The following is a 15,517-nucleotide window of genomic DNA, read 5'->3' as shown; positions in this document are numbered from 1 at the left end:
TAATGAGACTGCCTCTAGTTTTTATGACATTAAGCTTTCTTTCTGTGAAAACAAGTGTGGCATGTGCAGTTAACCAAAAGAAGAGAGAACTGTAAGTCAAGAGGTAAAGGGAAAAAAAAGTGCCGATGGTTCTGTAAAAACACTTACAGGACATTTTCTTACATTTTCATCGTCTGTTTTGTGTAATATGCAAGTAAGATTAAATATTCATGTGGCTTTATTCCATGTGATTGTTAGAGCCTGGAAACTTTTTCAGTCTTAGAAAGTTTCTCTCTTCATATGTGTGTCCCCAGCAGTCTGTTTAACTAGGTTTAAAATATAATTGGCAGTGATTTCTACTACTAACAGTCGTGTGTTGATTGGGGAGTGGAGAATCGTTAAATTTAGTTTTTAGATACCCTCTCCTTTTATGGAATGAGCTTCCTTAAATGGATGGAGGAAGAGCCCTACAATTTTGGGGGGTTTGTTCAGTAACCGAAAACTGTATTGGATCTCTGTGTACCCATTGAAAGAATAAGTGTTTCTTAATATTTTCTTCTTTAGAGCAATAAATTGCATCTTGCCGGTTTCCTTATTATCCCATTGTTCCCCACTGTTCTTATCAATACACAGACATTGCTTTTCCTTTCATTTTCCAAGTGTAAGCCTTTTCCTGTTGCTTTTTGCTGTTGGTTAGCAAGTCTAAAGGCTGAGCATTTGTTCTGGCTGAAGCTGTATTTGGTACTTTGGCCCAGTTTCAAACAGTTCTTCTTATCGTATGTGGTGCAATTGGTTTTCTGGAATGTGTGTTAGAAGTTCAGTCATTGGGAGGGACTCTTCCTTTGGAATGGTAAATCCTGTACAGTTTTCCAAGCTGTTCTATAGAATGTAATTTGTTTAATTTGGTGTGTGTTGGGAATTATCTGGTGCTAAAGCTGTTAAGTGACAAAAAATATCCACTTAGTATGTTTGATCTCTTATGACTGTAGAATTAGTCTCCTCTTTAAAAGAACAAAAAACAAACAAAAACAACAAAAAACTTGCTCGCAAATAATTTGAGAGAAGAGTTGCTTTTTAAAATCCCTTTAGGGACATTTTAGCAGTCTCATGAGACACAAGATGAATTTGGAAATGATTTGTTTTTCTCTTGCTTTCTATATGGTACTTGAAATTTTGATGCATTAGTCATTTAGAGGATTCTGTCCATAACTGCCTAGTTTTTAAATAACGACTGTCTTTTGAAAATGCTTCTGTTAACTTCAAGTTGTATGATTTTCTTTAAAAAAAAAAAAAAAGAAAGAACCACTACTGTCTTTGCATCTGTATGCAGAATTCCATCCATTCAGCCAATATTCATTTAGCTTAATGGGATAGAGCTGGGTACATAGTGAGGCACAGGCGAGAAAAGGTGACTGACCTTCTGCACATGCTTCATGGAGGTGGGGGGCGGCGCCAGACATAGTTAAACAGATAAATGAACAGACAAGACAATTTTACTGATAAAAACAGACAAAGCAGGGTGAAGTGCTAGAGAGCTCCTGCTGGGGAGGGAGGGTAGCCATTTAGGTGTGGGACCTGGATGAGGAGCTTGTAATTACCAGAGATATTAGTGACCACATGGTCCTCAGCTCTAGGACCCAGCATCCAGACAGGGATCAGCAACGCACAGCTCGACCTATTCCAGGCATGGAAAGGCCAGTGTGGCTAGTAGTTGAGGAAGGGCATGGGGAGGGGAATAGATCTGGGAGGTAGCAGTTGAAAGGAAGTGGGGACGGAGCCTTCCAGGCCAGGCTTCTGGATTTTAGTCTTGAATGCTAAGGGCAATCTATAGAGGGGGCTTTCAGCAGTGCAAGGAGCCACATAATCTGATTTGCATTTTAAAATTATTTCTCTAGACCTTGTATTTTCTTTGTTTTTCCCACGATGCATTTACAGCCGCACAGAGAGATTTTTCATTGTGGGAGTTTTGTTGCTGAAGTTTTACTCCTAGAGACAGCTTATTAATATTGTTCTGAATCTTGTTGATTTAAAATTAAATGTGTATTTGCTATAAATGTTACCCAAACTTTTTTTTTTTCCTTTGGTGTAGTATGCTTTTATGACTAATTGAAGAATAAAACCTGTAACTTTAACTGATAAACATGCGGCGTTAGCTGAGGCAGCTTTCATGGCCGACCTAGGAAAGAATGATGTCAGCTTCCTTCTAGGTTTGAGTCATTTGATGGGTACAACAGTCCGGTAAAATCGGTTTTAGGTATCAGACAGTGAATCATATTTTGTCATCAAATAATAAATAAGACTGGCAGAATTCTGCAGAGTTCTGGATTGTTTGCAATTGAGTAATGCAGGAATATAATCGTTTTAGTCAAAGACGTGTATTAAATAAGCATCACTATTTGCTAAGCTCTCAGGAATAGTCCTTGTCCTTAAGGAGCTCACAGTCTAACCAGGGAAATCTGTAGGCACGTATACAGTTCATCTTGTTTTTGTAAATGTAAACGTGGGCAGATTGGCAAGAACAGAGGTATTCCAGAGAAAGAAATCATTCACAACAGGAGATGGAAGGTGAGAGTGGAGGTCGAGGCCAGAGGCAGTGATGTTTTGGACGGCTTTGAAAGTCAATTTAGGAGTTCATCAGGGCACTAGCAGAGAGAGGAGGGCTGTGCTTTCTCCCAGTTCCTTGTGTTCAGAGGGTTGAGAGGTGAGGGAGTGGGCGGAAAAGGGTTTGTGTCCAGAAGGGTTGAGGGGTAAGTGGAAGCCAGGTGGTGAAGGGTTGCTTGGCACACCTACCCCTCAGCTTTAATCCTGTAGGCAGCAGGAAGCCTTATCAAATGGGTGAATAACAAGATCAGATTCATGATTTTTAGAAAGAGGCAGGCTTTGTGGAGCGAATAGCCCAGGATGAGGAGAAGTGAGGAAGTCCACACAACACTTCATTTGAATTTTGGATGCTTAATTGATTTAATGCCCCAAACATTTTTTAAAAGTTGAGTATGAATTAAATGAGGCGAGCATTCAAACAAGCAAACAAAACTTTAAGCTTGCTTGTCTACATTCTTTCCTAGTTTGTGACCGCAGCATTCTTTTAATTTGTGCCTGTAATGATACAGACTTTCACCAGCCTCATTCTTTTATAGGTATGTGATGTGGTCCTTCATGGTCAGTTGAGTGTGCAAGAAGAATGGCCTGGGAATGAGGCCAGAGCTCTGGTTGATCCTAGTACAGACCAGGCTTGCAGGAAGAGCCAGCAGCTCCTACCCGTGTTTCTGATGGGTGCCAAATGGGCCCTGCCAACCAGCAGGCCGTCAGAGGCAAGGGGGCTGTGATCATCAGGGGTCTTTACAACTAAAGGGGGAGATGTAAATAACTAGTCAGGGGGCAGATTTATCTCTAGTGATCCTGTTTCCACTGTGGTGAGTAACTTCTTTGTCCTTTCAATTAACTGCAGGTGAGTACTGTCAGCATTTTAGGGAACCCTTCTCAGAGACTTAAGTTTTCTGGAATTTGTCAGTAACAATAAGACGTTCTCATTTCAAGTAACATTAAAAACAAATACTTTATTAACTGCCAGCTATGTGCATCGTCAAAACATTTGAGAGTGGGAGTGATTTCTTCTCCCTGGTGTGGTTTGTGTAATTGTCATTGGCGTGATGGCCTTCCTCCGTCAGTACTAGTTTTCTGGTTTTTTTTTTTTTTTTTTTTTTTTTGCGGTACGTGGACCTCTCACTGTTGTGGCCTCTCCCGTTGCGGAGCACAGGCTCCGGACGCGCAGGCTCAGCGGCCATGGCTCACGGGCCCAGCTGCTCCACGGCATGTGGGATCTTCCTGGACCAGGGCACGAACCCGTGTCCCCTGCATCGGCAGGCGGACTCTCAACCACTGCGCCACCAGGGAAGCCCCTCGTTTTCTGTTTTTTAAAATGTGTTTGGAAGGTATGGGACTTGGGGTACTGCACATGGGAATGCATTAGCTCATTTGTCTCCTTCCCCCTCATCCCACTTTTGTTGGGGCTGTGTATCCCCACCCACACCCTTTCCCCCATGCCCCCTCTAAGACCAAGTAGTGAGAAGACAAGTTCTTTTGCTTTTCCATCTATAGGGCAAAAAATGCCCCTCAAAATATATTTATATGATTAGAAAAATTATTTTTGTTTTTTTATTTTTTGGCCTCGCCACGAGGCTTGAGGGATGGATCTTAGTTCCCCGACCAGGGATTGAACCCAGGCTATCAGCAGTGAAAGCGGGGAGCCCTAACCACTGGACTGCCAGGGAATTCCCTATGTGATTTATTAAGAAGAACAAAATGGGTTATAGTGAGACTACTCCAATTAAAAAATAGCAGCTGCTGGTGTTTGAACTTTGGAACATAGTCTTTAATGCAGTTTTATGAAGGTGGGTCTATAATTATTATTTAGCAACGACCTAAGGCTGAGTTCAGGGTCCGAAATCAATTTTCAGAGGTTCTAATGCCAAAATGAGCAACACCCCAATATTTCTTTACCCCTGATCTTGATACTGTTATATGGATATGAGGCTATTTCTTTTGGTTTTAATTAGAACAGTTAACTACACAAATAATGAATGAATACTTCCTTGTGAAAAGCACATTAAAACAATTTTAAAGCAAGAAACTCCCTAAACCACCAGACTACCACCTACTCCCTCCACCCTGATCTGGTGCTCCTTCTTGATAGATTTTTGAAAAGTATATCCTTTCAGACCTTTGCTCCACATTAATATGCCTGCAGAGGACCTGGCAGATTCATTTTGAAAAGTAAATTAGCATGTCTCTCGTTAAAAGTGAAGTGACTCACTTTTTTCCCTCCAAGCTTGCCCAAGTAGAGGCTGTTTCAATTTAAAACTCATAGTATGCCTTTAAGGTATATGAAGTATCTTAAAGGTTGATTGAATTTTGCAAAATGGAGTCACAACTCTTCTGGTATTTTAATGAGGCTGAGCATTTTGTGGCAAGCAGAAGTGAGTAGCAGAGAGAGCTGTTAGAGATGATCCTTTAGGAGCTCCTCCAGGAAAACACCTGTGACATACTGCTATTTTGTCATTTCGCTTTGGCTGGTGTTTATTTTTTATATCATATCAGATTTTGTTTTAGGATTAAGTGATGTTTTCTTTATATTTATTGTGTGTGTTAAGTGGTGGGGCAGGTAATGAAGGTGATATCCTTGAAAGACTTAGCTGAGTGATTTTTATCATGAGAAAGCCGGTTGTGAATTCTTTCACGTGCACAGAGCGGGAGACGAAAACATTTTCCATTCTTTGAAGCAACATTTCTTCTGCCTTCAAACATGGAGCCACTTTGATTTCTCATTTTAAAATGCATTTATGAGTGATACGGTTTAATGACAAAAAAAAGTTGGACATTTTTTCATAAAGCCAACGTGCAAAATGTTCTCTGATCCCCGGATTGTAGGAGTAGAGGGCATGGAAACAAAGGCCAGAAGATGGACTTAAAAAGTCAACAGGGGCTTCCCTGGTGGCGCAGTGGTTGAGAGTCCGCCTGACGATGCAGGGGACACGGGTTCGTGCCCCGGTCCGGGAGGATCCCACGTGCCGCGGAGCAGCTGGGCCCGTGAGCCATGGCCGCTGAGCCTGTGCGTCCGGAGCCTGTGCTCCGCAACGGGAAAGGCCACAACAGTGAGAGGCCCGCGTACCGCAAAAAAAAAAAAAAAAAAAAAAAAAGTCAACAGGGGTGGCTTCCAAACTAAAAGTCACTTGCGCGACGAGTAATCACCCAAGCCTGCTGTCCTTTTGCCTCTGTCACTTTGTGATGTATGTCTCCACTCTCTAATCCTGAGTTGCCTACCTTTTGTGAACAGACTTATGAGTTTTATGTTTTGCTCTATCCTTTGTACGTTCAAACCAGAATGGCATAGTGCTGCTAAAACAGTGAAAAGACTCGTTCTTTTCGAGAATTAATGCACCCTGTCGATTTCAGGATTTACCCTGTCCTTCCCGCCAAATGCCTCTTCCATGTCCATGAAAATGAATACACAGGAGAAATTGCACTCTATCCTCCGAGAGAGAATTTAACTTTTAAACTTGAGTCAGTCACATCCATCAGAGGAAGGTCTGTGCAAAGGGACCAGTCAAGGGTGATAAATGGGTAGTCAGCTGTGCACAGCCTGCCCTGTGGGCTGAGTTGCCATGGAAGCGCCTGGTGGCATTCGGGGATCCTGCATGACTAACCTAGATTAGCAGCAGGGCCCTTGGGCTCAGCCTGGGGAAGGTGCTTACAGCCAGATGATAGCAGAGCCAGCACGCCCCCCCACCCGACCCCGCATCCCAAGCCCAACGTGGGCCTTCCTTCCCCTCCTTCCACATAGGCTCTTTCCTTTTCTGGCGCAGGGGAAAGAGAAAAAGGGGGGTCACTCTCACTAATCCTTACAGAGCTGTGATTTCTTCATTTTATCTCAGTGCTCTAATGCATGGGCCCATACCCCCAAGGAGAATCATTTGAAAAGTGGGAGTACATGTGCCCTGACAGGCCCCAGCATGGGGTTGACCAGACGACTGCATTCAGGGGCTGACTGGGCAGCTCTGAATTCCTCAGGAGTTTCACCACCTCTCTGAAAGCGAGCGCACCCTGGCAGGTTTTAGCTTTCTAAGCTTTGTTCAGGCTCCCGTGATGCTGATGGAGAGTGGTGGAATTCTGTCAGTGAAAACATCTGTGGCGCAGCCCACCTTAGTAATGGCTTGTGAGTCTCATATGTCACTGCTCTCTCTCACCAGGCACTGGAAATTGAAGCCTGTGGTTTCCCCCATCGGTCTTTCTAGTTCACTTAATAAAAAAAAAAAAAAAATGTGGTAGAGGAGGTGGTTTGATGTGTTTTGCAGAAATCTTTCCGAGGCATCGGTGTTGAAACTTGCAGATGGTGGACAGTAGTATATGATCCAAAAGCAAGAACCTGCCTACTGCGAAGTAAAGTTATTCCCTATCTAAAAATATTTTTGCACACTTTTGGTGGAACTCATGGATGTCTGCTGGGTGGTCTGAATTTGCACCCGCCCCCCTCCCTGGTGGGGGGGACACGTCAGCACGTGGACTTGTTTTTGAATGCAGCCAGCTGCTTCACATCACCATGTGACTTGTCCACCCCTCCCCTCCCCCAGGTGGGGACTCCTGGGCTGACCAGAAAGCTGGCACTGAGGCCCTAGGAACATGGCCTAGGTCAGCCAGCCAGAAGTTAATGGGAGTGGAGCCCAGTATCGGGCATATAATGGCTACTTTAGTGCAAGTTTATTTATAGCCTGTTCTTGAAAGAAATTAAGGTGAAGAGCCCTTTAGCACATTAGAGATGACTTGTGAATCCAGAAGTTATTTTGGGGTCAGTGACCTTAAATCTGTAAACTTAAAAAAGGCTCTAACATAAGAATTGTGGCACAGTTTTTATAATTTGAAGAGCAACTTCATGCTGTCATGCCCCTCCCACCCCCCGCCCCACCCCCAGTTAAGAGGGCCCTCTGTTGGGTCCGGCAGGGACAGACCTGTATGGATACATTTAAGGGGACGTGTGTTTTATGACTCTGAGATGCTCCGCGGGCAGGGATAGTACCTGAATTGTCGATGTGTACCTCTTTGAGACTAAGGGATTATAAGCAATTATGAGTTGATTGTAAATTAGCACATTTTAGCATGCCTTCTTTGTTTGTTCTATTTAATATAGCCTGAAAGCTTTACTAGCCACTGAACTGTGACTCAGAACGGAAGCTTTGGTGTCAGGCGGCTTGCACTTGAATTTTCAGGTCTCCCATTTAATAGCAAGTTAATCACTGAGCCTTATTTTTTTTCACCTGGGAAACGGGATTAATCATCTCCCTCTCACAGAGTAGTTGTGAATATTAAATAGGAGGCTGATGTGATTGGCCTAAAGCTGTGCCCACTGATTCGCAGGTGCTAAGTGGGGGCCGTCCTTGACTCTGGTGCCCTCATAATTGCTATTGTTTCTTGGTAAGCCTAAAGCGATCCATACAGCCCCCAAAGACTGTGCTTTCTTGTACTCTTCAGAACCACCTAGAAACTTGTTTAACATGCAAATATCAGGTGCCACATCAGATTGAATCAGAAACCCTGGGGGCAGGTCTCTGTGATCCGTGTTTGAACAAGTCCTCCAGGTGCTTCGATGCTCACTGAAGTTTGAGCACCTCTTATCTAATTCAAAGAGCCGTGTAGAAATCAGTGAAGGAGAACTTGTACAGTCGTCCCTTGGTACCTGCAGGGGACTGGTTCCAGGACTGCTGCTGACATCCAAACCCGTGGATGTTCAAGTCCCTCATATGAAATGGCCTAGTATGGTCCTTCCAAGTCTGTGAGTTCCACATCTCCAGACATGGAGGGTCAACTGTAACTCACTCTCTGTGAACAGTGACAAAGTCTGACAAGCCTGATGTTGGGGTGAGGTTCTCCTGTGAGAGCAGTAATGCTTTTTTTTCCCTTCATACCAGAGGAAAAACGGCCACCTCCAATTAAGAGAAGTGGTTGTCAACTTGTACTTACTCAAAGGTAATTACAGAGTTGACGAATCACGTAGGACGTTTACTGCTTCCTAAAGTCCCCTCATTTCAAATTCTTCCATCCACCCTCTCCTCGCTCGCACCTTGGTTTAAACACAACAGTGGTGTGTAAGAGGCTGAACAGTGGTTTACCCGTGCTACTAATTGTGATAATGTTTTTAAAATGTAAACGTCCCCTGATTTCAAAATGGAACCAAGAAAAAATGCTCATGAAAAAATGTGCCTGATACTTGTAACAAACCGTTCCTTAAGCCATTGTAAACTTAATAATAAGTAAAAGCCAAATAAACCAGAAAGCTGCCCAGTATGACTGGCAAAACCCTGTTAGTTGCAAGGAGAAGGTAGACAGCCTAGAAGAATGAGGGCTCACAGCTTATCCTATGTCATCATCCTGGGGCTTGGACTGGTCCCTTCCTGTTTCTTCTGCCGCCTTCTGCCCTGCCCAGGGGCCTTGGTGAGTGAGACCCAAGAAGGAGTTGCCCAGCAGACAGTGTGGGTGAGAGTGAGTTTCTCTCACCGACTTTAGGCCTCATAAAACTCTTCCTACCAGTGACACTTGTGATATCTTTTCCTCACCTCACTATTTTTGGGTTTCTCAGTTGAAGGGTGATGGTGAATAAGAAGAAAAATACACTCAAAGCTCATCTCAGAATTGGTATAATATTACGTATGTCTGCCAGTGAAATCTGGGAGTGGCTTTTAATAAAACTTTTTTTTTTAAAAAACTAATGAAATCAGACCTTTAATTAAGCGGAATCCTTAATTTAGTAGAATTCCTGCCCGGTAGGAGGCCTGTGCCTCAATTTTCGAATCCCAAAGCAGTAAGCCAGTGTTTGGAATTTTGTAAAATTGGGTTCTTCTCATTATTTTTGTAGCAGCTTTGATTATTTTGGAATAAAAATCTAGAAGTGTGCTAAAGCCTAACTGATGTTGAGATAAAGCCGAGCTGATCGATTTAGAAATACTTTAGTAATTTTAAAACCACTGTAGCTTTTCTTAAATGTATGTGCAGTTGACAGGAAAATTAAGCAAGGACCCCGAGCAGCCTGATAGTTGAGGTGCTCCTGTTACACACGCTCGCTTTTCAGTCTGGGACTGAGAATTTTGCCATTTGGGGTGCCCTTTCTGAGGCAAAGGTAGCGATTACTCAGAAGTGGGCAGAGGTCTGCCTCTTAAAGCAGAGCCATAGGCCGGGAACATTCAACAAGCAGTCCAGCTATAGAAACTCCACTGACATAACCAGCAGAAACAGACAAGGGAGAACTCCCTTTGTGGTGAGACTAGCAGAGCAGACACCCTTGCAAAGCGGCTTCCCCTTCTTTGTGCACCCTGCGTGGGCTCTCTGTACCAGGTAGCTTTGGAAAAGAGAAGCTTGGGAGTTCAAGTTGCTTAGAGGACAGTTGCATGCCCTACCCCTCCCTGCGAACAAAGTGGCTGTGAAGCAAGTTTGAAGGAAAAAAATTATTTCCTGATCAACCCTCTTTTTTGGTTCCCATGGTTGGATGTTTATGTTACACATTGTGTGTGTGTGTGGTTTTTGTTTTTGTTTTTTGCAGTACACAGGCCTCTCACTGTTGTGGCCTCTCCTGTTGCGGAGCACAGGCTCCGGACGCGCAGGCTCAGCGGCCATGGCTCACGGGCCCAGCCGCTCCGCGGCATGTGGGATCTTCCCGGACCAGGGCACGAGCCCATGTCCCCTGCATCGGCAGGTGGACTCTCAACCACTGCGCCACCAGGGAAGCCCCTGTGTGTGTGTTTTGAGCCAACAAGAATTACCAAAATTGGGGCTTCCCTGGTGGCGCAGTGATTAAGAATCCACCTACCAGTGCAGGGGACGCATGTTCGAGCCCTGGTCCATGAAGATCAGACATGCCGTGGAGCAAATAAGCCCGTGCGCCACAACTACTGAGCCTGCGCTCTAGAGCCTGCGAGCGACACCTACTGAGCTTGCGAGCCACAACTACTGAAGCCCACGTGCCTAGAGCCCGTGCTCCACAAGAGAAGCCAGTGCAGTGAGAAGCCTGTGCACTGCAATGAAGAGTAGCCCCCACTCGCCACAACTAGAGAAAGCCCGCGCACAGAACGAAGACCCAACGCAGCCAAAAATAAATAAATTAAACAACAAAAAAAGAATTACCAAAATCATAAAACAATTGAAAGGAATTCTTGAGTGATCAACAGTGATCAACTGTCAACCAGAAATAAGTCTGTCTGAAATGTGTGAGATTCAGACTTCTTAAAGAAGACTTCATAAGCCAGTTTCTGTTTTAGTTTTTCCTCAGTGTTTTTAGTATGTTGACTAACATAAATGTTCACTTTGCTGTTCTCCTAAAATCTGATATGAAGATACCCATCATCTAGGAAAAGTTTTTGCTACAGTGATCTAAGCAGATAATTCTTTACTACATCCCAGTGAATTCAACAGGGTAGCTTAGCCTCCTGCACCCGCGGCCCCCCCACCCCCGCTTCCCACAACCTGTAGACTGAAGGGCTATGGAAATAGCAGACACTCATTTTTTAGATGATCATAATTTTTTAAAAACTGTTTTTGCATGCCATGTCTTTCAGAGTTAAATTTAAAAATTACAGGTGATATACTGTAAGCATAGTGGCTGTTTTTAAATTTAAAAACATTTACTGTTTAGCTTCTATGCAAAGTACCATGCTTTAGCACCAGGAGGCAGAAAAATATGAGAGGTTCTATTATGATGGGCTTGACATTCAAGGTGAAAGGGGAGAAGGGGAGGGAACCAATCAGTATATTAAGTCAGGTGGATTTGAGAAAGCCTTTAGAGTGGGTGAAATTGGAATCACTCCCGATCTTCCGCTGGTAGCTGAAAATTGGGGATAGGAGTATGTGGTTGAGAGAGACGAAGAGGAAATTCGTGTGATTAGAGTGAAAGCATCGAAGTCCAGGATATCACCGAGGAGCAGGGAGTGGTCTGGCGTGACTGAAATACAGAGGTGGTTTGAGGGAGTTTTGTAGGTAAACTGGTCCTGGAAGAATGCTTATCTTTCAGTAAAAGGCGGTTCTGGGGTGGGGGTGGATTAGAGCAAGAGGCTGCCCTTTACCGGGTGTGTTTGGGGAATGGACATGACTGTTAGGTAGAATGCATATGGTAGGCCTGCCGGGAGACAGCAAGGTAATTTCTAGGGTAGGTCTGTGCTAGATTATGGGGGAATTTTAATGCCAAAGCAAGGGTTGAGAGTTTATTCTGCAGTAGCAAAGAGCCATTGAACGCTGGTTATTTTAAAATACGGATGGTGACATGAGAACCAGAGCCTTAGATTGGATTTCTCTCCTTGAGAAGGCTAAATTAGAGGGACAAGATGTGGAGGCAGGAAGACCAGTAAGTAGGCTCTTGTCAGAGGAAGTCAGAGAAGTTCTGAGAGGGCCTAGGTGCCGGGAAAGGGGTGGGGGAGGGTGTCTGACATCAGGGCTAGAATTTCTAAGGTATGTAGAGCCTTGGAGAAACAGTTTAATATTTTCCGATTTATTCACATAATGTTGGGGGGAAAGATTCAGTAGATACTCTAAAGCAAGTCTATGAGGACAAAAGTCTTAATAGTTCTTATTTTCATTATTCTTACATATCCCATGTCAGGGTTGGGAGGGTGTGGCCCGAGTTGCTGACCTAAGGCAAGCCCACTTTTGGTTTGCATGCTAAAACTGCACTCCTTCCGGTTTCCAGCCTCGTGATTTGTTTGCCAGTAGTTGCATTTTTAACCCCTTTGGTGCCGGGGCTGATGATTTAGGATACATTTTTATGTGGTTTAAGTAGTGCGATCAGATTATAGTTTCTCAGTAGGTAGGGCTGACATCTAAAATTGGATTTTCCCATCCTTGACGTTTGAAATGATAAATAAAAGTTATCTTTTCAGGTTTACATGCCAAGACTCTTCCGGTAGAGTAGGCTGAGAATGAAGTAAATGCTGTTTTGGGTGCCTGGTAATCTTTTAATTATGAAATAAGCCTTTGGATTTTAATCTTCCAAAATATAAAATACTGATCCAGGAAAACAGCCTTTTTAAAGTTCACATCCTGCTGACTCCTTCAGATGAAAAGCGTCCACCTCTACCCTGTATTTTGCAAGGCGAAAGTAAAAATATCATTAATCTTGTCTCAGTCCCACCACTGACTATAAAAGACTCTTCCATTTGGAGTCAGTCCTGAGCCATGAAGCCAGTAGCCCAGAGTGAACGCTTAGTTTTCCAGAAGCAGGACCCGAAGCTGGAGGGTCGCGGCCAGCTGACTGAGGCCTTAATCTAGGAGTGGGATGAGGGACTTGGGCTTTCTTTAAACCAGCTCCCTTGTCGTCGAGGCTTCTTGAGCTCTCCTTGCCTCCCTCACATGTGTACGTATGCACAGCAAAGCTTGGATACTGATAAACTTTGTTTTTGTTCTTTTGTGGCATCTGAAGCAGCTTGTACAATGAAGAAAGAAACCTGCTTCGAATTAGAGAGAAGGAAAGACGCAACCAGGAAGCTCACCAAGAGAAGGAGTCATTTTCTGAAAAGATTCCCCTTTTTGGAGAGCCCTACAAGGTAATTTCTTTCTTTCTTTTTTTAATATATTTATTTATTTTTGGCTACATTGGGTCTTTGTTGCTGCGCGAGCTTTCTCTAGCTGGGGCAAGCGGGGGCTACTCTTCGTTGCGGTGTGCGGGCTTCTCATTGCATGGCTTGTCTTGTTGCAGAGCATGGGCTCTAGGCGTGCAGGCTTCGGTAGTTGCAGCACGCGGGCTCAGTAGTTGTGGCGTGCGGGCTCTAGAGCGCAGGCTCAGTAGTTGTAGCGCACGGGCTTAGTTGCTTCCGCAGCATGTGGGATCTTCCCGGACCATGGCTGGAACCCGTGTCCCCTGCATTGGCAGGTGGATTCTTAACCACAGCACCACCAGGGAAGTCCTACAAGGTAATTTCTTGAATATGAGAAAGTCTGATTTATCACCATATTTGACTTCATGATGAAAGTGAGTTTGAACAAGGGTCACACTTGTGAAAATAAGACAACTTATCCTAGAGATCGTTTTTGAAAACAAAATATGAAAATCTTCTGAACCTCGGTAAGTCAAAATTACCAAAGTTTGTGGTTTTCTTTTGTAATGTTCGTCTCCTGTATTTAGTAATATTTGTCCATGGCAGGCTTCTCAGCAGGGGAATTGAGTCAAAATTGCATGTTAAATTCTGTGTTACACATTAAATTGAGGTGTTTCTTTTCTAATGGCATTATGTAACATGGTTTACTGAACAATGGTTTTCCTCACCCTCTTTTTCCCCCTCGGTATCTAACTCTGCTGTCTTTTCTTTTTTTTAGACAGAAAAAGGTGATGAGCTATCCAGTCGAATACAGAACATGCTGGGAAACTATGAAGAGGTGAAGGAGTTCCTTAGTACCAAGTCCCACCCTCAACGCTTGGATGCTTCTGAAAATAGGTTGGGAAAGCCAAGATACCCCTCATTTCCTGAGAAGGGGAGCAGCATTCCATCTCACTCCTTCCACACTAGTGTCCACCACCAGCCTATTAATACTCCTGCCTCTGGACCACTTCCTATTGGTACCATAAGCCACAACCCAAAGATGGCGCAGCCAAGAATGGAACCAATGCCAAGTCTCCATGTCAAAAGCTATGGCCCACCGGACAGCCAGCACATGACCCAAGACCGCCTTGGTCAGGAGGGGTACAGCTCTAGTCATCACAAAAAGGGTGACCGCAGGGCTGATGGAAACCACTGTGCTTCAATGACAGACTCAGCTCCAGAGAGGGAGCTTTCTCCTTTGTTCTCTTTGCCTTCCCCAGTCCCCCCTTTGTCACCTGTACATTCCAACCAGCAGACTCTTCCCAGGACGCAAGGAAGCAACAAGGTTCACAGCAGTAACGGTAACAATAAAGGCTACTGTCCGGCCAAGTCTCCCAAGGACCTACCGGTAAAGGTCCATGACAAAGAGACCCTTCAAGACAGTTCAGTAGCAGTTGCCAGCCTTGGGGTAGCCCCTCCCCAGCCACCTTCTCAGACTTTCCCCCCACCCCCCCTCCCCTCAAAAAGCCTTGCAATGCAGCAGAAGCCCACAGCTTATGTCCGGCCCATGGATGGTCAAGATCAGGCTCCTAGTGAGTCTCCTGAACTGAAACCACTGCCGGAGGACTACCGGCAACAGAGTTTTGAAAAAACAGACTTAAAAGTGCCTGCCAAAGCCAAGCTCACTAAGCTGAAAATGCCTTCTCAGTCAGTCGAGGTGAGTGGAAGTTCATATCTGAGGTAATTCCAGTTTGAAGAAAGATTTGAGGTGGAAGTTTCTGGAGGTTTAGGGGCAGGGGTGTCAGTGGCCTTTGTTCAGCAGTACAAGCTGCTTTCTGGCTTTAGGATCTCGTTGACCCACAAGAAACTCAGGTCTGAAGTGGATTACTGATGACAGATATTGAAATGTGATTCGTAGAAAGTTAAAAAAAAATCTTTTTATTGAGCCATGATTTACATACAGTAAAATATAGAGATGGGAAGAGGATAGTTTGCTCTGTTTTGAAAAATGTATACACCTGAAAAATGGATACACCTATACAACCCACAACCCAATTGAGGCAGAGGACATTTATTTATATCATGAGAGTTTCAGGAAGGTTTTGAGCTGTCTTTGATTTTTGGGGGGCTTTGGGGAACACTGACTTCTTTAAAGACACTGTAAAGAAAAAAAATTTCTTTGGTTAATACTTCCTCTGCCCCAGTTAGTTTTTCCTGAGATCCAAACCATAAAAAAATGAAAACAAGAGGTCAAAATGTTGGAGGCGAATAATTATTTTTTAAAGATTTGTCCCCTATAAATTATAAGAAACTGTGAAACTAAATTTCTGTTCTAATATATTTTATTTACCACCTACAAAAGAAGAGTGGAGGTGTGATGACATCTCATTTGAGAGAGTCACAAATATAATATAGAACGTTATTCAACTATGGCTTTTTCAAGCAAACAACATACTTTATCTTTTTAAACAAAGGACAAATTCCTTTTTCTG

The 15,517-nt window shown here is 43.9% G+C and overlaps 1 protein-coding gene across 6 annotated transcripts in view; it reads left to right on the top strand.

Annotated features, from left to right (window-relative positions):
- The window catches only part of AFF1 (ALF transcription elongation factor 1), a 215,672-nt gene that overhangs the window by 107,347 nt on the left and 92,808 nt on the right, over window positions 1-15,517 (top strand). For 3 of the 6 annotated variants that reach the window (XM_082632233.1, XM_082632231.1, XM_082632234.1), the window contains 2 exons: window positions 12,929-13,052; window positions 13,822-14,742. In XM_082632233.1, coding sequence (XP_082488359.1) covers window positions 12,929-13,052; window positions 13,822-14,742 — 1,045 coding nt within the window. Of the gene's footprint in view, window positions 1-12,928; window positions 13,053-13,378; window positions 13,420-13,821; window positions 14,743-15,517 lie in introns of those variants that run through there. The other 3 variants (XM_082632232.1, XM_082632235.1, XM_082632236.1) reach the window with 2 other exon arrangements.

This window comes from Mesoplodon mirus (assembly GCF_964341445.2).
Source record: "Mesoplodon mirus genome assembly, chromosome: 2".
Taxonomy (NCBI): Eukaryota; Metazoa; Chordata; class Mammalia; order Artiodactyla; family Ziphiidae; genus Mesoplodon; species Mesoplodon mirus.
This window is presented reverse-complemented; position numbering and strand designations above follow the sequence as displayed.